The following is a 27,845-nucleotide window of genomic DNA, read 5'->3' on the forward strand; positions in this document are numbered from 1 at the left end:
TGGAGCCATGGCCCTGAATGCGCCCAGCTGAAACCCCTGGCCTCCGGGAGCTGCGTGCTGGGGACATCCCAGAAGGGCTCCAGTTTCAGTTCCGAGCCACAAGGAGTGAGCTGCTGAGCCAAGGGCCCTTGTCCCCCCGGAGTGTTGGCACATTCCCCCCCCTCTGCACATCTGTCCCCCGCCCAGACGGGAGGTCGGGCGGTCCCAGGGCAGCGGCAGGCGTGAGCATCTTCAGAACAGATGATCAGGGCGCGCTGCTTTACCCCAAAGGAAGAGAGCGCTGGGGGTGGGGGCTGGGCCCCGGACCAGCTGGGGAAGGCATCAGTCCGGAGCCCCAGCTACCGCTCCGGGGCCTCCCGGACCCCAGCCTCGGCAGCCACCCCCTCTCGCCAGCCCGGTGCCTCCCCTGGGGGGCCTCCCTGTGACTGGGGCTCGTGCCCAGCCACCAAGCGTCGGCCCTGGTGCCCCTTCTGGGCTCCCCCCACGACAGACGTGTGTCTGTGGGGCACCGAGCAGCCAGCGGCGGTCCCGGGGCCCCAGCGAGGGCGGCGGGGAGCGGGACGTCTCCGGGGCGGTCGCGGCCGCGGAGCCTGAGGCCCTCGCCGTGTCTCGCAGAAGTGGCAGTGCGTGGAGGACGCGTCGGGGAGGCTGAAGCTGCACCGGTGCAAGGCCCCCGCGCGGCCGGGGGGCAGGGCCCTCTCCAACCTGGTGCCCAAGTACTACGGGCAGGGTGGCGACGCCTGCCTCTGTGCCGGCAGCGACTACAAGCTCAGCCTGGCCGGACGCAGGAAGAAGTTCTTCAAGAAGAGTAAGTGTGGCGGCCCCGGGGGCGGAGCGGGGCAGGGGGGGGGGGCGCGATCGTGCCTGGGGAGCCCCGTCCGTGCGTTCACCCGGCCCCACAGACACGGGTGCCAGTGCCCGGCGGCCCTCCGGGACGGGACTAAAGGGGGAAGGCCATTTGGTAGCGTGCCGAGAGCAGGAGCTGAAGCAGGGGAGAGGGCGGCGGGAGAGGGGCCCCACAGAGCCCTTCCTCTGAGACGAGAAGCCACGGGATGGTTTTGAGCGGAAGAGCCGGGATCAGATTTGTGTTTTCAAGGGTTCCTCCGGCAGCCGTTGGGATGGGGGCTCGGGCCACGTGAGGGGACGGGGGGGCTGGAGCAGGAGGTCCGTCAGGAGACCGGGCGGAGGCGTGGCGAGAGGCCGTGGTGCTGGGACCGGACGGCGGCGGGGAAGGACGCAGAGGTCGGGCTCCGGACAGGACTTGGAGGGAGAGCGCCTGATACACTCAGTCCCCATTACTTGTGGATCCCATGTCTCAGATTCACTCGTAGCCCCCCAAATCAGTACGCGGGGTGCTTTCTCGGGCGTTCACGGCACGTGTGGGGCGGCGGAACTTTTCGAGTCCCCCCGGCATGCACGCTCCCAGCTGAGGAGGACTCGGGCTTCAGCTCTCGTGCTGCAGGCAAGTCCTTCGCCCGTGCATTTAGCGCCACGGTTCTTGGACTTGGTGCTTTTGCTTGGCGGCTTCACGAGTCGCCGCGGCCCCCAAGCCTGGTGCCGAAGTGCCACGTGGTTCGTAAGTACGGGAAGGCCGAGCAGCACCCCTAGGAGAAGACACGGGGGTTAGATGAGCTTCCTGCAGGCACGAGGATTCCGTGCTGTTGGCCTTGAGTTCGGTGGTAAAGAAACCGCACTGTATATTAAACGGGAACACGCGTAAAACAAGGCTCTGGGCCGAGAGTGGGCCAAAATGTCGTGACCGGAGGCTGGCGGGAACCTAACCCCGTGTTTCCCCTTGGGAGCAGTGCTGCGGTATCGGCCAATTCAGGGCTCAGGTGACCTCATAGAACAGCCTCCAATAATGAGAGTCGACTGTAGTGTGGACGAGTGGGGAAGAGCCCCCATCCCAACGGAAAGAGCCGTCCCAGACTTCATGGCTCGCTCCCAGCAGGGGCCGAGGAAGGACAACGAGCAGGGAAAGTGGATCCCCTTGGATCCTCCTGCAAAACTCCCGTCACTCTGGGGGCCAGTCACGGCCCCATTCCGAGGTTCAGCTCCCCCTTGAAAGAACGCCCCTGTGCCTTGAACGTGCTCAGAGGCCTGGGTCTCTGGCCAGAAGTGTCCCCTCCAGAGCCGGGCAGTTTCCCACGCCACCCACTCCTCTGGCCCCCCGACCCAAGGACAGCCAAGCTACTTAGGTTGTAGTTCTGAGGTGTTTTGTGTCGGTTTGTTTTCTGGGGCAAAATACACAAAGTTTTTCATTCTGACCATTTCTAAGTGCACAACGTGGGTGTGCGACCGTCACCCCCATCCACGCCCCGGAGCTCTGCCTCACCTTGCCCGACCGAAACTCTGTCCCCATGAAACTGTAACTGTCCCTCCCCGCTCCCCTGCCCCGGCCACCTCGCTTGGCCTTTCCATCTCTGTGCGTCCGACTGCACTAGGGACCTCGTGTACGTGGAACATGCCGTGTCCTCCCGAGACTGGCTCTTTTCACTCGGCACGACGTCCTCAGGGCTCATCCAGGGTGTAGCCTGGGTCAGAACTCCCTTCCTTTTCCAAGGCTGAATGGTGCTCCCGTGTTGCCAGTTAGAGGCGGGGGGTTCGGTGGTCCCCACAGCCCCCTCCCCCACGCCGAGCCTCGGCAGAGGACGCCCTCGAAGCGAAGCAGGGGGCTGCCTCCGTGCTCCTGCCTCCAACAGCGCTTCCCCTGATGGCCCCCCATCACGTTGCCCCACAGGCTGCTTCGTAGCTGCCGAGTTAATCTTTTGTAGCCGAACAAGACGACTGGCTTCCAGATTGAATTACGCAGCCGACGTCTCCTCGCTTGGGCCCACGGCCCGGGGCACGATCTTTTTTTTTTTTTTTAATTTTTAAGTTTATTTGTTTATGAGAGAGGGAGACAGCATGCGTGGGGGAGGGGCAGAGAGAGAGGGAGACACAGGCTCCGAGCTGTCGGCACAGAGCCCGACCCGGGGGCTCGAACTCGCAGACCGGGAGATCGTGACCTGAGCCGAAGTCGGTCGCCTAACCGACTGAGCCACCCAGGTGCCCCCATGATCTTTAAACAATATGAGAAGCTGGGACTCAGTTAAGCTTCCCTCGCACCCCCCCCCGCCCCCGTTAATGCTCAGAGGAAAGAAAATGCACCCAGACAGCCGAGACTCAAGTCAGCCCAGGTTCCCACACGAGTTCGGCGTAACGTCCAAGTCCTGTCTCAGGTGTACCTCGCGGCAACCCGGGGACCGAGGCGGGTGACCCTCCTTAGGACGGACAGGAAAGCCCGGGTCACTCGGCCAGTTTGGGGGCCCGAGCCTCATCCCCTGGCCCCACGTCCTTCCTCCTGCCGGTGCCTCCAGCAAAGGCATCTCCTGACCCCTTGTGAGCAGCTGGCCCGGAGCAGGCTTCTCAGCCTCCCAGCAGTTTGGCCCCCAATATGGAGACATTGCTGTGGCTGTCGCAGCTGTGTGATGATGGGGGGATGCCCCTGGGGATAGACCCCGGGGATGCTGCCAAGCCCCCTGCAACACACAGGACAGTCTCTCCCAACAGAGGAGTATCTGGCCTCAAAACGTCAGCAGTTGTGAGGCTGAGAAGCCCCAGTTTGGAGCAGCTCGGACCCCAGCGCGCCTTGGTCCACGGACATGCCAGCTGCGGTGGGAGGAAGCCAGGCGGAGCCGGCCGGCCCAGAACGGGGCGGAGGGCGGGCCGCTGGCCATGGGCCCAGGCGGCCGGCGGGCGTTCGCTTAGGCTCCCGGCGAATCTGCAGCCCTATCACGTGCCAGCGGCCGGATGAGATGCTGATCGGGCCTCATGGAGGAGACGAGGTCCGGGAAGACCACTTCCGTCGGTGAAAGATTCGTGGAGGAAGTGAAAAGAGTGACGTGACCAGGAGGGAGAGGGTGGGCGGTTGGCGGGCGTGTAAGTAAGAGCTCAGCGGGGAGAAGTAAGAGGTTGAGGCTCTAGGTCCGGGAAGAGGGAGCACGAAGGCCCTGTGGGTCCCAGCCCCGGAGAGCCCCGGGGAGGCGGATGGGCCCGGCTTGCGACCTTGGACGAGGATGGCACAGCTGCGGGGTCCCCGGACCACAGAGCGGCCGCTCGATGCCAGCTTCCCGGTGCTGAGAAAGTTACCGGTTCCGTTCGCGTCACCCTGCGACACAGCCCTGTCGTGGGAACCGTCGTGGGATGGTCGCGGGAACACGGCTGCTCAGGAGTTAGCCACATTGTCCGCGGGCACGCATTTGCTCAGCACCGGCACCCGACGGTCAGATTCCAGAGCCGATGCCCTCGGCCACGGGGTTACCAGGCCCCTCCGTGCCCAGCACACGGGGTTGGGGGGAGGGGCCCCTGTGGGAGCATGGAAACAAGGACCGCTAGGGAGACCAGGAGAGCGAGCGGCGTGGCTTCAGGTCCAGGCAAAGGTTCACACAGGGGCCGGCAGCCTTGTCCGTAAAGAACCAGAGAGCAAATAGTTGAGGCTTTGCAGGCTGAACAGTGTCCCTGTCGACCTCTCAGTCCTGCCTCGGGAGCCAGGAAAGAGCCTTGGGCTCGGTAGCTTATTTACAGACCCGGGCAGAGGGCCAGACTCGGCCCTTAGGCCACAGCGTGGGGATCTTTGGGTTTCTGGCTGGGGCTGGAGGTGGGAAGATACAAAGCACTTGATTCCTGCACAAGCAAGACAAAAGGGGCAGAAAGGACCCGGTGTGTGTCTGTCTCACGGCCGTCGTGGGCAGGCGTGACCTCCCACAGGGACACCGGTTCAGATTTTGTGCATCAGGGGCCGAGGTATCGTGGCCGCAGGGAGACTTAACCCAGGGAGGAAAGGCCACGGAGGGGGCTGCCTGGGGCCAGAAAAGGCCCAAGGTTGTGCTGAGAGATGCCTCTCCTGGATCTGGGCCCCCAGATCCCCTGGCCCAGGTGATTCTGATAGAAGGAGTCTGAGAACTGAAAGATAGAAACATCTGCCCAAGGGTGGGGACAGCAGGAGCAGATCCTGGAGCCCAGGGCCCCTGGGCCACCTGGAGAGGAAGTCCCATCCTGGGTTCTTGGAGGCCACCGCCGCCCGCCTCCAGCCCCGTTCTTGTGCCTTGGGCGCCACCTGGTGGCCATTTGGGGAACCCAGCAGAGACCCGGGCCGTGCGGAGCTCCAGGCCTTCTCCAAAAAGATGTGCGTTTAGACCAGTGGGGTCACAGTCGTGAGGCGTGGACAGAGCCAGACCTGAGGGACGGAGAGGAGACCGCCCGTCTAAAGGGGCGGCCTCAGCTGCTGCCTGGGCCTACCGTGCAGGTCTGTGGGCGCCATGCGGGCAGGCACTTCTTTGTGGTTTTCTCTTCAGAAGCTGGAAATCCGCACTCCTGCATGACCACCACCCCCGTTTTTCTCAAGTGTTAGCAACGTGATCGACTTTGTCTTTTAGGGGCACCTGGGTGGCTCCATCGGTTGAGTGTCTGACTCTTGGTTTTGGCTCAGGTCATGACCCCAAGGTCCTGGGATCAAGCCCCACATCGGGCTCAGTACTGAGCATGGAGTCTGCTTAAGATTCTCTCTCTCTCTTCCTCTGCCCCTCTCCCCTACATGCGCGCGTGCGTGCGCTCTCTCTCTCTCAAAAAATAATTTTGTCTTTTAATATATAGAAGGTGCGAGAAATCCAGGCTCTGGCTTTAGCCCACACACCCTCAGTTTTCAGGCGTTGACTTAGAACATGGAAAGATGCCGTGGAACCCCATGTCGCTGCCTGGCTGGAGACAGCATCCAACTCACTGCTGGCCAAACAGAGAAGCTAAGAAAAGCTGAGAAACCTCCCTACGCTGCTCTCTTCTGTCCAGGAGACCGCCACCTAGCTTTTTTCTTTTCCGATTCAAATTAATGGGGTTTCTTTAGCGTCTCTGTTTCTTCTTGAGGTGGAGTTGACATAGAACATCGTGTTAGTTTGGGGTATGAAGCATAACGATTCGGTATTTGCCTCCGTTGCAAAATGACTGTAAGTAGCTAATAGCCATCGTCGTACAATTACCAAAACTTTTTTTCTTGTGATGAAAACTTTGAAGATCTGCTCTCTTAGCAACTTTCCCGTAGGGTACATCCCCAGGACCTACTTGTTTTATAGCGGGAAGTTTGTACCTTTTGACCCCCTTAACCCATTTTGCCCACTCCTGACCCCCACGCCCCCCTCACAGCCGCCAGTCTGTTCTGTGTATCTTTGAGCTCGTGCTTTTCTTGTTTGGGGTTTATTTTTAGATTCCACGTAGAAGCGAGATCAGGTGGTATTTGTCTTTCTCTGACTTGTTTCACTTAGCATAATACCTCACGAGGTCCGTCCATGTTGTCGCAAATGGCAAATTTTGATCCTTTTTTATGGCTGAATAGTATTCCGTCATGCACACGCGTGCGCGCGCGCGCACACACACACACACACACACACACACACTCCACGTTTTCTGTACCGTTCTTCCATCAACGGACCCAGGCTGTTTCTGTGTCTCGGCCGTTGTAAACAGTATGCAGCAAAGAGGAGGGCACTGATCTCCTGTGTTAGTGTTTTCGTTTTCTTCCGAGAAAACTCTCAGAATTGCTGGATCGTATGGTAGTTCTGTTTTTAGTTTTTGAGGACTCCCCATACTGTGCTCCACAGCGACTGCACCGACTTACATTCCCCCCCAACAGTGCATAAGAGTTCCCTTTCTCCACATCCTCGCCATACTTGTTATTTCTGGTCTTTTTCATGATAGCCATTCAAACAGGTGTAGAGCGATATCTCCTGGTGGTTTTGATTTGCGTTTCCCTGATGGCGAGAACCTTTTTAGGCACCTGTTGGCCATCGGGACGTCTTCTTGGGAAAAACGTCAGTTGAGGTCCTCTGTCTGTTTTCTAATCAGATTGTTTTTGGTTTTTTGTTATGGAGTTGTATAAGTTTTTATACATTTTGGCCGGTAACCTCCTTCTTATCAGTTTTTTATCCTAAATGGCTGGTGAATTTTGTCAAATGCTTTTCCTGCACCCACTGAGATGATCACACGATTTTCCTCCCTCATTCTGTTAAATGCAGTGTATCACATGGCTTGATTGGCAGATGGTGAAACATTCTCACATCCTGGGAGTAATAGGCCACTTTATCACGGTGTATGATCCTTTCCATGTAGTATTGAATTCGGCTTGCTAATATTTTTGCTGAGAGGTTCTGCATCTGTGTCCGTGAGGGAAACTGGCCTGTAATTCTCCTGTCTTGTGGCGTCCTTGCCCGTTTTTGGTGTCAGAGTCATGGTGGCCTTTGAAATGAGTTTGGACGTGTTCCCTCCTTCTCGGTTTCTTAGAAGAGTTTGAGAAAGGCTGGTATTAATTCTTCTTGAAATGTTTGGTAGAAGTCACCAGTGAAGCCATCTGGCCCTGGACTTCTCTTCATTGGGAAGTTTCTGAGTAACCGATTCAGTCTCCTCATTGAATGATTTCATATCCACATCCTGTCTTTTCATTTCTTTTTTTTTTTTTTTTAATTGAGGTAAAGTTCACACACCGGAAAATTTACCATTTTTACAAACTTAAAGACTACCGTTGTTTTAAAAGTTTGTAAAATTGGTAAAGTCTACAAAGTTAAAGTCTACGACTCAGAAGCGTTTACAGGGTGGTGTATCACTGCCTCGATCCAGTTCCAACACCTTCCATCACCCGGAAAGGGAACCCCATTACTGCCTTGCCCCCCATCCCACGGCAGCCATTAACTTGCTCTCGGTGCCTATGTCTTCACCTACTCTGGACATTCCAAACAAATAGGCCCACATGACACGGGACCCCGCAGTGTGGCCGTGTTCACGGGGCATGACGCCCACCCACGCGGTAGCTTGCATCACGGCTGTGTTCCTCTGTCGCCAAACATCCCATCACACGGATAGGCCGTGTGTATCCACGCTCAGCTCTTTCTGGGGACTGTCCCAAGCCTCTTCCTCCTTAGCCCGAGCCTCGTTTCCCCAACTGAACCCACGGGGGTCCTTCCAAGCCTCCGGATCAATAGTCCGCGGCCCAGGAGCCCAGCCAGCCTGCCCAGCCCCCCTCACCCAGCCACCCGCTGACGCCCACAGAGTACAAGACCGGCTACGCACGGAACCGCTCCGTCCGCTCAGTGGCCATCGAGGCGGATGGCGGGGTGCACCACAGAGGCCTGGACGACGCACCCCAGTCCCGCAACCTTACCAAGCGGCACTGGCCGGGGGCCCCTGAGGATCCGGACGACAAGGACCCCGGAGACTTCAGCGGCACGGGGGGCCTCCCGGACTACTCGGCCCCCAACCCCATTAAAGTGACACACCGGTGAGAGTCCAGGCGGAGGGCAGGGGGCGGAGGGAGCAGGGGGGGCCTTGGCAGGGACGCCCCCGCCTCGGGCCCCTGGCTCGGCCCCCTCAGCGGCACACGTGACCCCTTCTCCCGGGCAGGTGCTACATCCTCGAGAATGACACGGTCCAGTGCGACCTGGGCCTGTACCGGTCCCTGCAGGCCTGGAAGGACCACAAGCTGCACATTGACCACGAGGTGAGGGGGATCTGGGCAGGGGGCACCTTCTCACCACCACGAGCTCGGCAGGGCCACCAGCCACATCCGGGAGGCAGCGAGGCCGGCCCGGGAGCGACGCTTCCCCAGAACCTTCGGGGAGGGGGCGGCGTGCTCACCTCACCCCCCTTCTTGCTTTAAAGATGCTCACACGACCCTCAGCCCTTCCGCCAGCCCGGGGGGGGAGACAGGTCCTCCCGGCTCAGCCAGCTCTCGGGAGCCTGGTCACTTCAGCAGGTGGAAGGGACCAAGGACCCCTCGGCAGCCACAAGTGCAGGCGGTGGCCGGGGGGCCCCACCAGGCCGTCCCTGCTCACCCAGCCCCCCAGAGTTTCACGGCCCCCTTGCCTGCTCTCTGCCCCAGATCGAAACCCTGCAGAACAAAATTAAGAACCTGAGGGAAGTCCGAGGCCACCTGAAGAAAAAGCGGCCAGAAGAATGTGACTGTCACAAAATCAGGTGAGTAGCAAAGAGACCCCGGGAAGGCCCCTAGTGCTCCTGCAGGACCCCTCCTGGGGACACACAGCCTCCCCTCTGTGACTCCTTGCATTATCTTTAGATCCCTATCTCCTCCCTCAGAGCAAGGGGAAAAATCAGTAATAATTCAGGTGCCCGTCGTCCTCTGGGCCGAGACCACCGTCCTCAGCCAGACGCCAGGCGTAGGCGCTGTGGTCGGAGGAGCGCGCTCGCTGTGTGGGGCCGGCTTCCGGGAGGGGAAGGAGACTCCGCCCACTGCCCTTCCCGAACAGTCCCGTGGCCCGAGGTGCACAGTGCCAGCTCGGGGAACCCCAGCCCGGGGGCTGGGGGGGGGGGGGGTCACCGTCCAGCAGAACTGCTGTGATGACGGGCTGGGCTGCATCTGTGCTGTCCCCTAGGGCAGCCACCAACCACACGTGGCTGTTGAGCTCTTGAAACGTGGCCAGTATAACCGAGGAACTGAGCTTGGGGTCTTATTTCAATTGAAATCGCCACAGGTAGCCGGTGGCGCCGGCGCCACACGGCGCATCCGCAGTCTCTGCCACCTTCCGGAAGAGGCTTGCAAAACACGGGTTCCCCTGGGGCTGGCCCTGAGCCAGCAAGAGGTGGGCGCGGACCTGGGGGGGGGGGCCCCCAACCTGGAGATGATAAGGCTGAAGCCATGGGGAGCCAGGCGCAGCTTCCAGTCCCCGCTGACTGACACCCACCCTGACCTTCCAAGCCTGGCCTGCGGCCTTCAGCCAGGGCCCCAGCTGGCATCTGCGGAAAGGAGCCAGCCAGCCAGGGAGCTGCCGCGCTACGGATGGTTCCCACCCCAGCACTGCCCCCAGAAAGTGGGACGGGGATCCCAGGGCACCGCGGTTTGCGCGCGCGCGCGCGCGCACACACACACACACACACACACGAGTTGCCCTGGTCTGTTACAGTTACCACACCCAGCACAAAGGCCGCCTCAAGCACAAAGGCTCCAGTCTGCATCCTTTCAGGTAAGGGCGGTTTAAGGCTCAGGGGAGCTAATAAAGCGAAGAAAAGGTCCTGGCCCTTCCTGGGAGGTCAGCACAGCCCTGGAAGAGGCGGGACTCCCAGAGTGGCTCTCCGGCGCCCCCTCGCGGCTGGAGGGGGTGCTGCAGCCCCACGAGCAGGCCGCAGGGGGCCTCAGATCAGCAGTGGGTCGGTCTCGGGTCTTCGCTTGGGGGCAACTCCCCGGCTGGCTGTGCATCCGGCTCTGGGCAGGAGAAAAGAGCTCAGGTCACGGCCCCCCAGGAGGCTGAGGTGGGGGTTCGAGGGAGGTGTGAGGGGTGTGGCCCTGTGTGCCCTAGGAAGGGTCTGCAGGAGAAGGACAAGGTGTGGCTGCTGCGGAGCAGAAGCGCAAGAAGAAACTTCGCAAGCTGCTCAAACGACTGCAGAACAACGACACGTGCAGCATGCCGGGCCTCACGTGCTTCACGCACGACAACCAGCACTGGCAGACGGCACCGCTCTGGACACGTGAGCCAGTGGACGGGCGGGGGCAGGATGGGGACCGCTGGCCCCCAGCCCGGGGCCTCTCGGGGCGGGTTCCCTGACAGCAGCGGCTCCAGATGCAGACAGAAAGAGGCCCGGGGAGGGAACCCGTCCCAGGCGGGAATTGCTCACTCTGGGCCCGCTGTCCCTTCCCTTGGCAGTGGGGCCCTTCTGTGCCTGCACCAGCGCCAACAACAACACCTACTGGTGCATGCGGACCATCAACGAGACCCACAATTTCCTCTTCTGCGAATTCGCAACCGGCTTCCTGGAGTACTTTGATCTCAACACAGACCCCTACCAGGTACAGACCTCACAGGCTGGAGATGATGGGGGGGGGGGGGGGGCGCGGGCCACACAGGTGCTGCAGGGCTGGGCCCCCTGAGGAAGTGACGGTGAATCTTCAAGTCCCACGGAGTCCCTGAGGCAGAAGTGAGTTCTGAAGGGACTGGATGCACACCGGGGCCCTCTCCCTCCATCTTGCTGCCCCTGTAATCTGGGTCCTATACAGCCTCCCCCTCTAACTTAGGCACCTGGGGGTGATGACACAGGCTTTATGTCGAAGACCCCTAGAACTGGAGGGCTTTGGGGGCCCCTAGGATCAGACCAAACCCTGCACACTTGGGCGCCTGCAGGGACCACACAGATAACGGGACACAGCCAGCGCTCACAGGCACCGTCTTAAGTGTTTCCGTGTATTTAATCATCGGAACACGTCTGTGACCAAAGTGGCCCAGAACATGTAAGACAAAAGGAGCCACAACCCTCTGGCGAGTGGACTGCACGTGTCCCTTCTGAACCACACGGTCCCCACGGGGCCCTTCACACTAGTGTGGCCTCGGTACTGTCCGATCTGTGTTTCAAGAAAAGCCTGCAGTCGCTTTATAGGGAACCTGATTTTTAAATGCCAGCGACTCCGCGCTCTTGTTCTTTGTCGTCACTACCATACAGGCTCCCGGTCTTTCTCCTTAGGTGGGTCGTGCCCATGTTTTACAAAGGGGGTGTCAAAGCACGGCAGGTCCCTCACCAGTAGCTCCCAGATGAGGCAAGGACCCAGGCCCCCTCCCCCTCCCATCACCAAGTGGCCACTCTGCAGTCAAGAGGAGAGGAGCGGGGCGGGGCGGGGGGGGGGGGCAGTGAATGAAGGTCTAGAGCCACAAGGCAACCGTGAGCTCCTGGAGCCACTGGTCAGGAAAGTGAAGCACACAGTGGGTGGAGAGCGCCTGGAGGGGCTGCAGGCACAAGGCAGTCTGGACTGTGCCCAACTCCAGCCCTTGCAGGATAAAGGTCACCATCCCAGCACACCTCCGCTCCCCCCACCGCCCGAGGGAAGTCCCCGGTTGGCGGAAGCCGAGGGGATCCCTGCACTCACCACTCCCTGCACTCACCATGTTGATGACCTTTCGTTCCGACCAGTTGATGAACGCGGTGAACACGCTGGACAGGGACGTCCTCAACCAGCTGCACGTGCAGCTCATGGAGCTGCGGAGCTGCAAGGGTTACAAGCAGTGTAACCCCCGGACTCGAAACATGGACCTGGGTGAGCAGGCGCTCCGCAGCGGGGCCCATAGGGAGCGGGGCTGCCGCGGGGTGGGGAGGTAGGAGGTCACGTCTAGTCTGATGGGTGAACCTGGCATCACCAGGACCTGGTGAATCCTCCCCAGCAGCTGACGTATCACTAAGGTCCACCAACCAAGGGCCGCATTTACGAGAAGCCCGATCGCTCGTTTATCGCCATGTGCCAGTCACTGGGCTAGGTGTCCTATGGTCGTTATCTCATCATCATTAAAGTGACCAGGCCGACTGATTCCAAACCCACACACCTGGTCACGCTGCTTATTCTCCAGGAACCTCGCTGAGCGCCAAGACCCTGGCTCTCCCCACCATCCCCTCTCTCAGGCCCATGGCCTTCTGTCCCCTGTCACACAGGTGTCCCTGCCCATACCTGCCTCCCCCACCGTGACCCAGGTCATGAATAGATACATGAGGGTCCTAAAGCTGCTAGGACATTAGAGTACAGGCAATCGACAATTTCAGGGCAAGCTCACGTCAGGATTCAGCCACTCTGCCTGGGGGTCGCTATCCACATCAGAAAAAAAAAAAAAAAAACCCGTCAAAAAGCTTAAAATGTTTTTAAAAAGAGGCAGTTACAAAGTTTGTCATTGCTTGTGCCACCTCTGCCCTAATGTTTCTGTTTCGCTCATTTCTGTCTCATTCAGGACTTAAAGATGGTGGAAGCTACGAACAATACAGGTATCAGTTTTTGTTGTTATCGCCTGGGACGGCTCCCTGATCCTGGCCCGTCTCTGGTCTCACCTCTGTGGCTCGTGTGCGGCTGAGGCCCTGCCTTCTCTCTGGTCTGCCAGGGGCCTGGTTCGCCCACCAGGGCGGGGGAACTCGGTCTTCCTAGGTGAGGCTAACACCCATTCTCCTTTTGACACCCAAAAACACAGGCAGTTTCAGCGTCGAAAGTGGCCAGAAATGAAGAGACCTTCTTCCAAATCGCTGTGAGTTGAGGAACCAGTTTACCGGTGGAGAGCTGGTCTGCCGGGCCACGTTCTGGGTGCATGCCATTTCTTTCGTAACCCTCTCTGCTGCTGTCATGAGAAGGGAGCAGGAAGTCTTTCCGTGTTTCAGATTAGTACCGTGTTTCATACACTGTTGTTCTCCATAGAGTAACTTGTGCTTGGTAAACTCCAGGGAGTCCGTACAGGTCGAGAAGCATTTAAATGTCCAACCTGCCCGACGTCTTCAGGGCTGTGGCTGCAGAAGGGTCCCCTGGTCCATGTCAGCAGCAGGGCGGCCTCACTAGAGGGCACCTGAAATATCCAGGCCACGACATCTCTCTCTGGCACCAGAGAGGCTGGTAGAAGGCCGAGACTGGCAGCCTAGAAAGGTCACCTCTAGTCTAAGGGGAGCGGCACCGATGGGAGGCGGCTTGAACCCTCTAATTCATCATGAAAATCCAAAAACGCAGTTATGGGTCAGGATTTTTTGTTAACATTGGCAATTCATTTGATGTTAAGTTGCCAGGCAGGCAAACAGACCCCCTTGGTGCACTGCCATTTGCAACTTCTGGTCTGTTTTTTCCTTCTTCCTTTATATGCATATAAACCCCTCCTCTGTAGCTTTAATAGGACGACGGGCCAGCTAAGCATTTGCCAGGTCTACATCTGAACGTCCTCAGTGCCTTTACCAGCGTGTGAGCCCAGAGCCAAAAGTCTGGATGACCGGGTGGGAGCAAGCCCATTCTGACGAGTCTCGAAGGGTCTCGAAGGGTCCTCCCCACAGCCGCATCCTTGAAGCGGAGGGTTCTAGGCTTCAGGGCTGATCGTTGTGTCATGCCGTCTCTGGGCTTCTTAATCAGACGCTAAGAGGAGTTTGCTTTGTTCCACAGGGGACAGCTGTGGGAAGGCTGGGAAGGTTAAGAAGCACACGAGGGCCTCCAAACCAGAGGCACCACCTGATCGTACAGACGATGAAAACCGCGGACAGTCTCAGGCGGGCCTGCGCCCTTGGCCGGGCCGCCTGCACTCACAGGACTTGCTTTCAGTCAACACAGCACACTCTGGAAGAGAACTGTCGGGAGTAGCTAACTTCAGGAAGCCCATTTTTGCCCTGCTTTTGCTTTGGTTTATACCTCACCAGCTGCACAAAATGCATTTTCATATCAAACGGTCACCACTAACCCTCTCTGAGAGGCTGACGAGGGAAAAAGAGATTTTCTTGGAAACTTCCCCCAACGGTGAAAGTCACTGGAGTTTTTTTTTTCTTGTTTTTGTTTCTTTAAATCATGGGGGAAGAAAAACCCTGTTTTAAACCCTCCTCCTCTTTTAGTTTGTCACAAAGAAGGACAAAGACAAAGCAGGACAGGAGCAACCTGCAGACGCTGGGAGTGGTGCAGAGCTGACGGCCGAGTCAACAGCACAAAAGAAGGGACTTTTATTTAGCACCACAACCCAGGTCGCCTCTGAAGAAACGGACTTCGCTGTACATATGTGACTATTTACATGCCACCAGCGTGGGAACTCTTAGGGGAATCTAGTAAGAAAACGCAATTTTCCAGAGTTGTGCTGTCAATAAACGCTCTGCGGCCAGTGAAGAAAACCCCTCGGCCGTTGTGGACATTTCTGTTCCCGACCAGATACCGTTTCTCCTAGTATTTCTTTGTTATCTGTCCCAGAACTGATGTTTTTCAAAGTACTGAAAAGAAGTGAAGTCGATGTATGTCCCTGGTTTTCACAAAATTGTGTTTGTAAAGACATTTTGTAGTCTAAGTATTGTCATACAATGTTCAAAATCCCAGCCAACGACCAGCAGTTGGTATGAGGTAACCTTTGACATTTTGTAAAAGGCCGTTCTTGGGAGTTTTTTGGTGTGTTTGGTTTTTTTAAAAACATTCAAGATACTACCGGTCAACACCTTTTTCAAAGGTTGGGTTTTTTAGAGGGGGAATAGATGGGCGTAAATTAATGACAATTGACCCTACTTCAGGGACCTCACAGGTAAGTGTCGCATTACACTGGCTTTAGGACCTCATTCTTTAAAAAAATGTTAATCGACGGCAAAGCGATTCACCCTAACCAACCCCTCTCTGTGCACCAGCTAGTGTAGCCTGGAGAAGGTAGCGGTCAGAGGCCAGGGGCGAGAAACAGGAGGACCCTCTTCAGCCACCACCCAATGTGACATACTTCTCACCAGACAGTGGAAATGACCCCGAAGTGCTCACCTTTGAGAAGGGCAGCTCCATGCTTCTCAAGAGTTCTGTTAACCTTAGAGAGACTGCTACGATTATTTGAAACAGGATTCTTTAACCTTCTCTTTTCCCCTTGAATCGAATAGAGACTTTAAAAAGAAACAAAGAGACAAGCCCTTGGGCTTCAATTTTAAATAGAAACCTTTATTTACAGTGACATCCGAAATGATCAGCAAAGCAGTCCATCTCATAAGTTATCCCATGTGGTCTGTATTCTTTGCAGTGTAAAGAATGATTTAGATTTTTAAAACCAACACTTAATGTAAACTTGATTGAAACTAAATTCATTCTCAATACTATACGTCAATTCCTGAGAATTTTAAATATTGCTCTCAGAAAGACCTTTCCATCATTGAAATTCCACACATTGGCAAGAGAGAGAGAGAAGAAAAAAAAAAAAAAAAAAAACCACCTTGCTCGTTATTGTTAAACAGTTGGCCTCCGAGCTGAACAGCAACTCCTGTTCCTCCTGAAGCAAGGGTTTTGTCCTACAGGCTTCATACCTGTGATACCCCCACTGGTGAATCAAACTCCTGGAACCAGACAGGCATATGGACAACGGGCAGTCCATCCAGACGGCAAGCACGTATGTTCTGTACTACCCCCCCACACACCCCCAACTCACCTAGATATTAAATACCAATTAACTAAGCAGTCCTGGTGATTGATATTTACACCTTTCCATCAAGATGCACAATTTAGAAAAGTGGCATAATATGAACATTCACAATGAATTTCTATTTGTTTTCTTAAAGGAAGAAACGTGTCTCCTTTATATCATTTTGATCTTTATAAAATATATATATATATTTATATTTATATATCTTTGGATTCAGCAAAAAAGTAGGTACTGGAAATATCACACATTCTAAAAGCAGATGAAACGGATACCAAGAGTTAAAAAAGTGGGGGGTGAGAGAGGTAGGCAGCCAGAGTACAAAGAGAATTATCCAAAAAAGATAAAAGGGCAATAAAGGTAAAAACAAATTATTTCAAAAGACAGCATCTATTAAAAGAAAGATCAAATTCTTAAGTTTGCACCAATAAAATGAACAAGTAGAAAATATAAAAACTTATAATAAACTTTCTTTTTTTCCCATATAAAAGGGGTGCTGCCTTCCAGTTAGCCTGGAGCTGGGACTGAGGAAAAGAATCAAAAAACTTTTTTTTTTTTTTTTTTTTTTTTTTACGTTTTAAAAGTCAAGAAAGGTAAGAGCACCATTCTGTTTCTCCCCACGCACCCATGACTTAAACGAGAAAAGTTCAGATACCTGACACGGCTGTAACTATTAAGACAGACTCTTACTCAGCTACGCCTCTGTCTCCAGACAGGAGAATGTTATCATCTAAAAAGTACAGGCCACTATGATGGAAGTTGATGGATTTACAATCTTAGATTTATTTTTAACCGGGTGGTGGGGGAGACGGTGTAAAACCCAAATCTATTCCACTGGTGGTTCTGGAAATACAGGTTTTACTTACACAGAAATCAAAGAAATGAAATGATCTTACCTTCAGAGACACCTAGAAAAATTGCCTAAACACGTATGAAATAAAATAAAAGTGAACTGGCTCTCAGTTATTGCTAGGAAATTGACACCAAAGCTAGCAGAGACCTTTGAAATTCACAAGACATTTTTAAAACCCAATTTCACTCAGCTATTTGAGGCTAATAAAGTGAACCAGATAGAAGGAATTAAATGGACTTTTTCTCTATCCCCAACGGACTAAAACAAGAGTCAAAGCCTGACAACAGCACAAAAGGGGCAGGGGCAGCGGGTGCAAAGGGACTCGCTCTGCTGGACTCCAGCTCTGGAGCTTGACGACCTGGCTGTCCTGGAGGCTGAGCTCCCTAAGGAACCACCGTGTCGCTCCTCTAGTTCTCAGGGACGAGAACACATCTCAGTGATGAGACAGCCAAGCAGACACCGGAAACCACACATCAAGGGTTCAACCCCTGAGATCTCTATGTGGGATTTGGGTCCTAGCAACCAAAACCTTACGGAAACTCCTACAACCGATGAAAGGCAACGTATTTCGATTAAAAAACAAAATACTATGAATTGCTATTAATTTATGGACCGCTTAAAATCCAAGATTCTTTTTTAAATCGCTTGATCTTTTAAAATTCTTGATTTTTTTTTTTTAAAGTTTATTTCCCCCTATCTATCCTTTCCCCTAAAATTAACAAAGTGCTTAGTTCTGGTAGAGGAATTTAAAAGACAAGTTGAAAATGCCTACATCTAAACAAATGATGTTTTTCGAAAGCATTTAAGATTAAGAGACTGATAGGGAACCATCTAACACTAGGGGGGGGGGGGGGGGGGGAGGTGGGGAGCTGCAGACCACTGCCCCCCCCTCCCCCAGGCCAAAAAATTCAGGGGCTGTCTCTTCTGTTTGCAGCCTCACCACACTGAGCTTACTGAAGTCAACAATGTTAAATATTTAGCTTCACAAACTCTGTAAAAATGAGTTGCCGTGACCTGCAAAAAAGGTATATACATATTTTACATAATACAATATCTTAAAGATCGTATTTACAAAAGAGAATCTATTCACAGAAACACTGCAAAATTCTGATTCAGAATGCAGTACCTGGCCTTGGGTTTCTGCAGTTTATTTTCAAAAAGCATTATTGCTCTACCATATAGGCAAAGGGTGACACGGGTACTCTCGACGACGACAAAACAATCATAGTTCTCGTCCAACTGATTCGTTCAGACAAAAACCGGGCGGGAATGTGGTTCGCCATTCCTCAAGACCTCCAGAATATTGCATGTATCCATTACTTTTTAAATAAAGTGCACTCAGCTGCACATTAGCATGTGAAAAAAACCGCTACTGCTACAATTAAATACTGTCATTTCCCCTTCTGCAAAACCATAGGACATCAAGGACAGTTCCTGGAGGTGAAGTATTCTAGGACGTTAGGGACAGAGGAAATTCCTATTTAGGAAAAAGTCCAGGACAACCAAGAACAGGATTGGAGCAACTCAACACAATCATTATAGGACAAGCCAACTTCTCAGGACAGAGGGTGGGAACACGGAGTATCTGGTAGCGACAAGAACACGTGAGGGCTGGGGCTGTGCTCTTTACCTGCTACTGCCACTAGAGAGACCAGACATCCTAATCTCGCCGTACTTCTCCAGTGTTCTCTAGCCCACCCACATTTATCTGAAACACTGACAGGCAGAAAGAAGGGACACAGCAGAGTTTTGTGATCAGTAACACTCCGTACCTCCAGAATCACATCCCTAAGAGGCAGAATGTCAAAAAAATATTTGTTTTGAATCCCATGATACACAGAAGAAGGAAAAATACAGGTAGACATCGCACTTCAATTTCAAACCCAGTCCTGCTCCAATGACATCACTTGGAATACCCTTCACAGAGATCAAAGCTGGTTCCCTCTTCAGAGCTGGCAGGTGCGTGGGACGAGTCTTTACTTCCAATAGTTCTAGTGCAGTGTCATTTCTACAGTGACTTCCTTGGAGGTGTAGAAGTGTCAGCAATATTTCTGTTAGCAACCAGAAGACACGTGAGTAAAACATATGCTCTGCACAACACAGAAGAATCCACAGGTCTATAATGATGGCCTGCAACGTGACTCTGGCTGACTCCAATTCCTTAGATCTCACATTACCGAAAACATATTTAATGGCCCAATGCCTTCAAACCACAAGTTTTTTCAACCACTGTAGTTCTGAGTTATACGCCCAAGTTAAAAACCTGCCGAGGACCTTTAGATTACAGTTGAAGTTTGGGTTCTCTCAAGAGAAAAGGAAAAATTTTTTGAGAAAAGTTCAGGCTAGAGCCCCATACCTGATCAGGACCCATGGGCATGCCAGACATGGGCATGGGGTTCACGTTCACCTGTCCCATGGGACCACTGCTGCCATTCATGTGCACCATACCGTATGCTGCGGGGTTCCCCTGGTGGGCAAACGGCTGCTGGGGAAAGGAGCTGTAAAAAGAAGTGTGAAATTACCTCCTGGCTCATTCTAGTAACACCAGACATGCACGCAGAGACCATCACAACTGTCAAATGTTGCTGTACTTAAGCAGAGAACAGGAGGGAGAGAAGATTCCCTGACTGCCTGCCTTCTAGGTTTCACAGCTGTGTGCAATCAAAGCTTCCTAGGTATGCGTAGGGGAGGAAGAAGCCTCAAAATGGATGAGCCAAATACCACACTTTCTAAGATGAACCCAGGCCTTTTGATCTCTCCATCCACACAGGCTTTTGATCTCTCCATCCACACAGAAAAATGCAGAGGTTAATTTCCTGAATTTCTGGGCACTAGAATGTGAATGGCTTTTAAAGTCTCTGTTCTTCACCTGTTCCTGGCCAGGTTTCCTGATGGCCAGCCTTTTATTTCCGAGGACTGATACATGGGCGCGGTCTGAGGGTGCTGCATCATGGGATTCTGGGAGGGCCCCATTCTTGAGGGCATCATTGCATTGGGAGGACTAGACACTCGCCCAAAAGCCGGATCTGGCTGTTGTCCCATCCCTCGAAAAAAAAAAAAAGAAGAAAAAGCAGAAATTATAATGCTAAAATGGTATCTTCCTTAGAGTATCAACTGTCTATAGAAGCTTTATGTTCTTTTCTAAACGTGGGGGAACGTAAGACAGACAAGATGTAAAGTGCCACAGGATGCTGCCTGCCAGTTCCTCTTGCTTCCCACCAAGACTGGAGGAAGGGGCTCACTGCAGAAAGCATTTGGGTCACCTAAAGAGCTGTTCCTTCATGGACATTTCTGTGTGAAAGGGATGCCGCTTCCTGCTGTTCACATCACTGTCCCTCTGTCCCAAGCTGGCAGGAGTGCACTGAAAATACGATTTCCCCAAAAGATACCTCTATACCCCTTCCTACCATGTTCCTAGTCTCTCTCAAAGACTGACCTGAAAAGGTAATGTGTATTATTGTAATTAATACACCCAAGTCACCAAGGAGAGGAACCCAGAAGCCCACCCATCACTCCTTTGTGGCCAAGTGCTCAGACTGTAGGGTTCTACCACACTGGGACATAAGGGGGGGGGGGGGGGGGAAGATGACCAAGGGCTCAGACTGTAGACTTCTACCACAATGGGACATATTGGGGGGGGGGGAGGTGTTGTCTTTCTTCCAAATCAAGACGTGGGGAGCTGAAAAAAAATAAAAATGCTTAACCCTGATAGAACATCTACCTCAATTACAATCACCTGTGCACCACCAGAAACATTTTGGTGTGTTTCTTTCAACGAATCAGGTTCTCTCCATTCGGACTACCCCCTCTGTGATGCTGCATGACCATCATCTCTTGTTTGGGGTGCTCTAATTGTCCTCCCTTCTTCCACTCTCTCTTCTCGCCTTCTAACGGACATGCCTCACAGGCCCGATGACCTTTCCCCAGTGCAAACATGTCTATTAACATTCAGTGACTCCCCACTGCCTTCAGAATATCACCAAAACTCTTCATCTGATCCGGCCTCTGCTTGTCCCTTGTCTGCCTCATCGGTCACCATATCCTTTGTTCTGTTGTTTTTAGTTAATTCTGTCTTCCTTGTGACTGACAGAGGGAGTAAATAGGATTTTGTGTTTAACATGCAACAGACCTATGAATCTTATGACCTTAGTAATGTCACTCCGGGGAAGACATTCTCACTGTCAAATTTACCATAATTTGGCGGGTATGGAAACTGCTGGGGAGGGGCTTGTGGCATCACGGGCCCTGCCAAGACCCCATCCATGCTGGGGGAAGCGGTCACGTTGGGGGGTGGGCTGAAGGCCTGGGTTTGCTGCTGCTGCTGCTGTTGCTGCTGCTGCTGCTGCTGCTGCTGCTGCTGCTGCTGCATCATCATGGCCACCCTCTGCTGTCGGAAGTGATGACTGAGCAGCTCTCTGCTGCGCTGGGCAACCATCTGGGCATTAAGAAAACCCTGCTGATACCCCAAAAGAGAATGTAATTACACAGAGCCAGAACCAGCCAATTCCATACATGTAGTACCACCACAATACATTAGGTGTGAAAAATCACCCGATGCCTCTCTTCACAAAAAAGGAAAAATGCACGGTTCTCATCACGGTAAAGGCGTTCCGGTGAGGCGACGAGGTGCAGAACAGGGACCTGGAAATTGTTCAGGCGAGTCGTCAAGCTTTAACACAGAAAACATTTCTCAAAGTGAGAGAACACTGAAGGGTAGAATGTGAGGACAACTTTTCAGAAAATATGAAATAAAACTACAAGAAGGAAAAAGGCAGCAGTAAGAGTGCAGGAGGAGGGGAGGCACAACAGAGCACTCCCCAAAAGAATGGGGTTACCCTCCGGTAAGCAGGAATCTACCCCAGAAAGGGCCTGTATAGTCTCCTTAAAGCTTCTGAAGGGAGAGACGGAGAGTTAGGAGCAGCGGTCTGGAGGGTCCGGAGGTACATGGTCCAAGCCCAGAACCCAAGAGCTGATTTGGGCCCCATCAGCTGGAAGAGAACATCTCCAAAAAGCAAACTCATCTTTTCGGAGGGCACCCTAACTCAGCTTACTCAAACTGTGTTATCATCAAAGTACTTCCGAGTAGGCTTAAGACAGTACATACTGGGCATTTCACAGTGGGTTGTTTCTCTACAGTAACTAATGAACAGAATTTCTAACCACAGTAGAGGACTTCCGGGTGGTCATCTGCCTCGTGCACATTAATACCGTAGAACAGTCTCCACCTTGGGCTGGAGGTACAGAGAACTTGAACATCATCCTTCCCACTATGGGAAACAGGTCATCTCAGAGGTGATCCTTGAGAGTAGGATTATGTATTATTTATTTTCTTCTTATAACCTCAGATTTTACCCGGTGAGCACGTGGTTTCAAAACCCAGAAACAGAGAGAAGTTTCCAGATTTACTGAATTCCTAAAAAGTAAGTGATAGCTGTTTTCACAACACAGCAAATGATCACAAAGGGAATTAATTAGCAAACACAAAATAGCAGTTTTAATAAAAGAACCTCTCCTCCTGACTCTTCCTCATCACCAGCAAGACAGAAGAATGGGAGTGTGAGGAGATCGTGGAATGATTTCTTACACCAGAAACTTGCTGTAACACACGTTTTCTGAGGGCCAATCGTGGAGCAGGCCCCACAGCAATACACTTGGAGAGGTCTGTTCTCACCTGGGGATTTACCTGGGGCTGCATCATGGGCCTCATCACCGCAGCACCCCCAGCAGTGGGGTTTTCCATTTTCATTTCCAGTGCCTGACGGCTCTGATTCAAAAACTGGGGAGAGACAGGCTGGTTAGGATGGAAGTGGACTATGTCGATGAGCCCCAAACAGCTTTCCAAATCCTCGGCACCACCCGGGGAGGTCACGATGCCACCTCCAACCCGTTAACCTGGTCACGTCACATCTACACGGAACCTGCACGCTTCCACACTTCAAAACAAGTTCAGGCTGAGGGCGGCCTGGCTGGCTCAGTCAGTGGAGCATGCAACTCTTGACCTCAGGGTTCTAAATTCAAGCCCCATGTTGGGTGTAGAGATTACTTAAAAATAAAGATGTAAGGGGCGCCTGGGTGGCGCAGTCGGTTAAGCGTCCGACTTCAGCCAGGTCACAATCTCGCGGTCCGGGAGTTCGAGCCCCGCGTCGGGCTCTGGGCTGATGGCTCAGAGCCTGGAGCCTGTTTCCGATTCTGTGTCTCCCTCTCTCTCTGCCCCTCCCCCATTCATGCTCTGTCTCTCTCTGTCCCAAAAATAAATAAACGTTGAAAAAAAAATTTAAAAAAAATAAAAAAAAAATAAAGATGTAAAATCTTAAAAAAAAAAGGGGGGGGGGAACACCTGGGTGGCTCAGTCGGCTAAGCGTCTGACTCGATCTCAGCTCAGGTCTTGATCTCAGGGTCGTGAGTTCAAGCCCTGTGTTCAAAAAAGTTCAGGCTGAAAAGTCCTTGGCAAGCATTTGAAGCTTTATTTGGCATCAGGAGGAAAAGTAAAAGTGTAATTGTGCAGCTTAAAGACGATCTTTGGGGCACCTGGGTGGCTCAGTCAGTTAAGCCCCTGACTTTGGCTGAGGTCATGATCTCACAGTTCATGGGTTCGAGCCACAGATCAGAGCCTGAAGTCTGCTTCACATTCTGTGCTTCCTCTCTCTCTCTCTCTCTCTGCGCCTCCCTCGCTTCTGCGCAGGCGCTCACTTTCTCAAAAATAAACAAACATTAAAAAAAAAAAAGACGATCTTCAAAAGAAACTCGAAGGATTCATAAAGTGAGATTTTTTTCCCTAGAATTATTTAGGTCATTAGGGAAATAGCTTTAACTTGCTCAAACTAATACTGAATGAACTTCCTCTTCTATTAGCTTTTCCCAGGTAACTTTTAGAGGAAAGAAGGGGTGAAAAGCCAAATGATACCATGCATGTATGAGCACAGCTTCTCAGGGTACCCGCGCTGACTTTTAGGAGTGGGAAGGCACTAGCACAGTCTGTGGCTCGCTGGACTCCACACTCACTCACTCAGCTGCTTACATGGTTCCGTTCTGCCACATTCACTAACTCAGCACAAACAATGTAAGTAATTAAATTTTAAAAGATTTGTCGGGCATTAAGGAAACAATAAAAAAGGGAAATCTTATCTTAGAATGTTAAGAGAGCTCAAGTTTCACAAAACACCTAGAAAGCAGAGGTTCCATAAAAAGAATACGCAAATCATGGGGCTTGTAGGTGGCTCAGCTGAGCATCCAAGTCTTGATTTCGGCTCAGGTCATGATCCCGCAGTTCCTGAGATCAAGCCCCACGTCGGACTCCGCACTGACAGCACGGCGGCTCGGGATTCTCTCTCTCCCTCTCTTTGCCCCTTCCTCACTGTGTGTGTGCATATGCACGTGTGTGTGGGTAGCACATGTGCGCATGAACACTCTCAAAATAAGTAAGGAAGTAAATAAATAAACTAAACAAATAAATGATAAGTAAAATAGAAATCATCTACCTCAAGGCACCTGGTCGGCTCAGTCAGTCAAGCGTCTGACTCCTGATTTCAGCTCAGGTCACGATCTCGTGATTTGTGGGTCTGAGCCTTGCATCAGGCTCTCTGCACTGACAACACAGAGCCTGCTTGGGATTCCCTCTCTTTCTCTCTGCTCTCCCACCCCCCCACCACCCCCCCGCAACTCACTCTCTCTCAAAATGAATAAACTTAAAAAAAAATCATCTATCTCTAAAACTAATGAAGCCATCAAGAAACACTCTTCTCCCCCAAGGGCAATCCTGACATTTTTTACTTTTTAACCTGTACAACAGAACAATCTTATCCAACTCCCACAGGACCGCTCCCTAACAAGGAACACCTATACAAACAAAACATTACAGAGAAGTCGAAACAAAAGGACTTTTAGTTGACAAGGGACAGCTGGTTACCTGCTGGCCCTGCAGCCTCTGCTGAAGCTGCATTCGGAGTTGCTTGGGGGTGTTTGTCCGAGGTCTCATGATATTGGCCCGGGGTGCATTCCTTGCAGAGGAAAACTGCCTTGTTGGCCTCATCTGATTCATCATGGAGTTAAAAGATGGGTGATTGTCCCTGAAGATTTAAAGCCTCCCTGCATCGGAGGCCCCTGTGCTGCATACGTCTGCCCATATAATGCCGCTTTCTGATCCATCATTACTGCCGCTTCTTGGCCTTGGAAGGCATCCGGTTTGGACTCCAAAGCTTGTCCCTAAAACATTAAACACATAAATGAACAATGAAGTACATCTGAGAAAGCGACAGAATCAAACGCTCCAAGGAAGTTAAAAACATAAGTCAATGCATACGAACAAGGATGTCACAGAATTCCAAAGGCAAAATCAAGTTTCTTGTTGAAGTTCTGTAAGATCCAGATCATGACCCATCTTTTCACAGATGTGTCCTAGTGCCTAGCTCAAAGCCTCACATGGACACTCAAGTATCTGGAGAAAGACTATTTGTTCCAGACCACATTTCTGTACCAACACAGACCAAGCCAAGTACAAAATAAACTAATTAAAACCACAGGGATCAATTAATTCCCACACAATTTCGTACAAAAATGTTTTTGACAGTGGTTAGAAGTGATTTTGGTAGAGACAGGGCAAATCAACAGAAGCTCATATCCCCCGAGGCTATTGCTAGCTGCACACACAAAACCTAAAGGTGGTCATTCGCTACTATTTGGCCTTAACAGGCCGGAGGGACTGTTAAGAAACCCATTCATTCAACAAGATTCGTAAGTGCCTGCTATGTGCCGGCATCACCTCTCTGCATGCTAAAAATGTCTCCAAAATAAAGTCCAGCAGCTGACAGAAAAAGCAGTGACACAAACATTCCAGGGGCGCCTGGTGGCTCAGTCAGTTAAGCATCCGACTTCGGCTCAGGTCATGATCTCGAGTCATGAGCTTGAGCCCCGCGTCGGGCTCTGTGCTGACAGCTGAGGGCCTGGAGCCTGCTTCGGATTCTGTGTCTCCCTCTCTCTCGGCCCCTCCCCAGCTCACACTCTGTCTCTGCCTCTCTCAAAAATAAAATAAACAAAAAAATGTCCTAAAAAAGAATTCCGCAGGAGGGAAGAGCTGCCACGCTAAGACAAGAAGAGCCTGTCAGATACTGCATTCACCTTTACCGTCCTATCCACGGGCACAGAAGGCCAAGTATGCAGGCAACAGTCCCGTCCCAAAACACACTTCACCCCACTGTGACGGTGACACCACCCTCAATCTCCCTACCCCCCTGATCTCCCCTTTGGAGGCACGTTAAGAGTTCATCAGGGTTCAGTCCTCGGACCTTTTTCCTCTCATTACATTTTCTATTTTGGTCTCATCTACTAGTGACGACTGCTGAACTTGCCTCCGGCTCAAGTGTCTCTGAGTTCTAATTCTGCTTACGCAGATGGCTACTTAACATCTTTACCTGGATGTCTCAGGCATCTCAGACTTCACATGTAGAAAACATAGGTAGTGGTTCCAAAGAGTCCCTCGCCCAAAAGACCCAATTCTCCTCCAATCTTCCCTCATGGCAACATGACAACACCATTTGCCCAGAACTAAAGCCAGCAATCTGGAATCCTCACATTCTCAGCAATCTGGAATCCTCACATTCTCCCCCCGTTTTTAATGTTTTATTTTTGGGAGAAAGAGCGTGAGCAGGGTAGGAGCATAGAGAGAGGGGTACAGAGGATCTGAAGCAGGCTCTGCACTGACAGCAGCAAGCCCGATGAAGGGTTTGAACTCACGAATTGTGAGATCGTGACCTGAGCCAAAGTCGGACGCTCAGCTGACTGAGCCACCCAGGTGTCCCCCTCTCCCTTTCCAAGCATGTGTGTGCATACATGGTCCACCAAGTCCTGTCAGTTTTCTTCCAGGACACATTATGCATCTTTCCCTTCTTCCATTCCACAGCTGTGACCCTCTCTAAGACACTTTCTTGGACTCTTGTAGTAACTGACATCTATGTGTCTACTCTGTCCCCTCATACCAATTCCCCTCCCTAGAGAGCCATCTGAAATATCCTTCTATAAAGTAAATCACACTGTAAGTGAAACATGGATCGATCATGCATATTTACCTCCTTTCTCTTGCTAACTCTACTAAAATACCAGCGAAGAATTTAAAAGGTAGTATTTATCCACAAAACAGTGAGAATAAGGAAGGCAACAAGATAAAATATTTCAACAGGTATTTGCAAGACAGGAAAAGAGAGGAGTAACCAACTCAAGAGAGTAGGCACCGGGGCACCTGGGTGGCTCAGTAAGTGTCCAACTTTGGCTCAGGTCATGATCTCGCGGTTCGTGGGTTCGAGCCTCAAGTCAGGCTCTGTGCTGACAGCTCAGAGCCTGGAGCCTGCTTCGGATTCTGTGTCTCACACTCTCTCTCTCTCAAAAATAAATAAAACATTAGAAAATAGAGAGAGAGGAGAGAGAGAGAGAGAGAGAGACAGAGGGAGGGAGAGAGAGAGAGAGAAAGTAGGCACTAACGTGTCTGTGGAGAAAAACACACATAAGACACCGAGCCAACGACAGGCTCCACTGGGACGGCAGAGGCTCAGGCAAAGTGCTCAAACGGGACTGGTGAGGAATCTGGGCAGAGAGCAGGGGGCAGCCCCCTCCCTGCCCTCCACCTGTCCCCCGACTCCGCACAGCTGCATGGCCGTACTTTCCACCTACTCCCTCGGCAACCTCAGTTCTGGGACACCAGGCACAGCAGAGGGCAAGGGTAGGCAGAGCCTGAAAACAGGAAGTCTTATTTATGATTTCTAGTAAAATTTTTATTTTTATAATTTTATACCTTAATACTATGGTATCATCTACTCGCACCCCCAGCCTAGTTCCCAAAATACAATCAGGTAATAAATTCCCAGGTGAGAAAAACTGTAAAGTGGGAGTACGAGGGGAGATGCATCAATGGCTCTACATGTTGAATTTTGGGGAGTCCTGAAATAAAAGGGCCAGCCCCTGACCAACCACTTTCAGTGACGACTGATCCTTTTTAATACATCATACTTAAATATAAAAAGATAGCCAAGGATCAACCAGATATCTGACAAAGACAACTTTCAACATGAAAGTGACTCAAATAAACGTTACTCAGAGACAAGAAAAAGAGAGAT

The 27,845-nt window shown here is 52.2% G+C and overlaps 2 protein-coding genes across 2 annotated transcripts in view; one reads left to right on the forward strand and one right to left on the reverse strand.

The window, feature by feature from the left end:
- Nucleotides 1–14,926, forward strand: part of SULF2 (sulfatase 2) — a 93,011-nt gene extending 78,085 nt beyond the window's left edge. The window contains 12 exon segments of the mRNA XM_032592555.1: nucleotides 616–808; nucleotides 8,074–8,302; nucleotides 8,425–8,521; nucleotides 8,903–8,997; nucleotides 9,942–10,001; nucleotides 10,335–10,369; nucleotides 10,372–10,503; nucleotides 10,680–10,822; nucleotides 11,935–12,058; nucleotides 12,738–12,771; nucleotides 12,972–13,025; nucleotides 13,916–14,926. Coding sequence (XP_032448446.1) covers nucleotides 616–808; nucleotides 8,074–8,302; nucleotides 8,425–8,521; nucleotides 8,903–8,997; nucleotides 9,942–10,001; nucleotides 10,335–10,369; nucleotides 10,372–10,503; nucleotides 10,680–10,822; nucleotides 11,935–12,058; nucleotides 12,738–12,771; nucleotides 12,972–13,025; nucleotides 13,916–13,946 — 1,227 coding nt within the window. The 3' untranslated portion in view covers nucleotides 13,947–14,926.
- A 471-nt stretch (nucleotides 14,927–15,397) lies between these two features.
- The window catches only part of NCOA3 (nuclear receptor coactivator 3), a 139,508-nt gene continuing 127,060 nt past the window's right edge, over nucleotides 15,398–27,845 (reverse strand). Inside the window, 9 exon segments of the mRNA XM_030309452.1 lie at nucleotides 15,398–18,794; nucleotides 19,100–19,241; nucleotides 19,613–19,787; nucleotides 20,935–21,199; nucleotides 22,415–22,519; nucleotides 24,650–24,729; nucleotides 24,732–24,768; nucleotides 24,770–24,805; nucleotides 24,808–24,945. Coding sequence (XP_030165312.1) covers nucleotides 18,783–18,794; nucleotides 19,100–19,241; nucleotides 19,613–19,787; nucleotides 20,935–21,199; nucleotides 22,415–22,519; nucleotides 24,650–24,729; nucleotides 24,732–24,768; nucleotides 24,770–24,805; nucleotides 24,808–24,945 — 990 coding nt within the window. The 3' untranslated portion in view covers nucleotides 15,398–18,782.

This window comes from Lynx canadensis, chromosome A3, assembly GCF_007474595.2.
Source record: "Lynx canadensis isolate LIC74 chromosome A3, mLynCan4.pri.v2, whole genome shotgun sequence".
Taxonomy (NCBI): Eukaryota; Metazoa; Chordata; class Mammalia; order Carnivora; family Felidae; genus Lynx; species Lynx canadensis.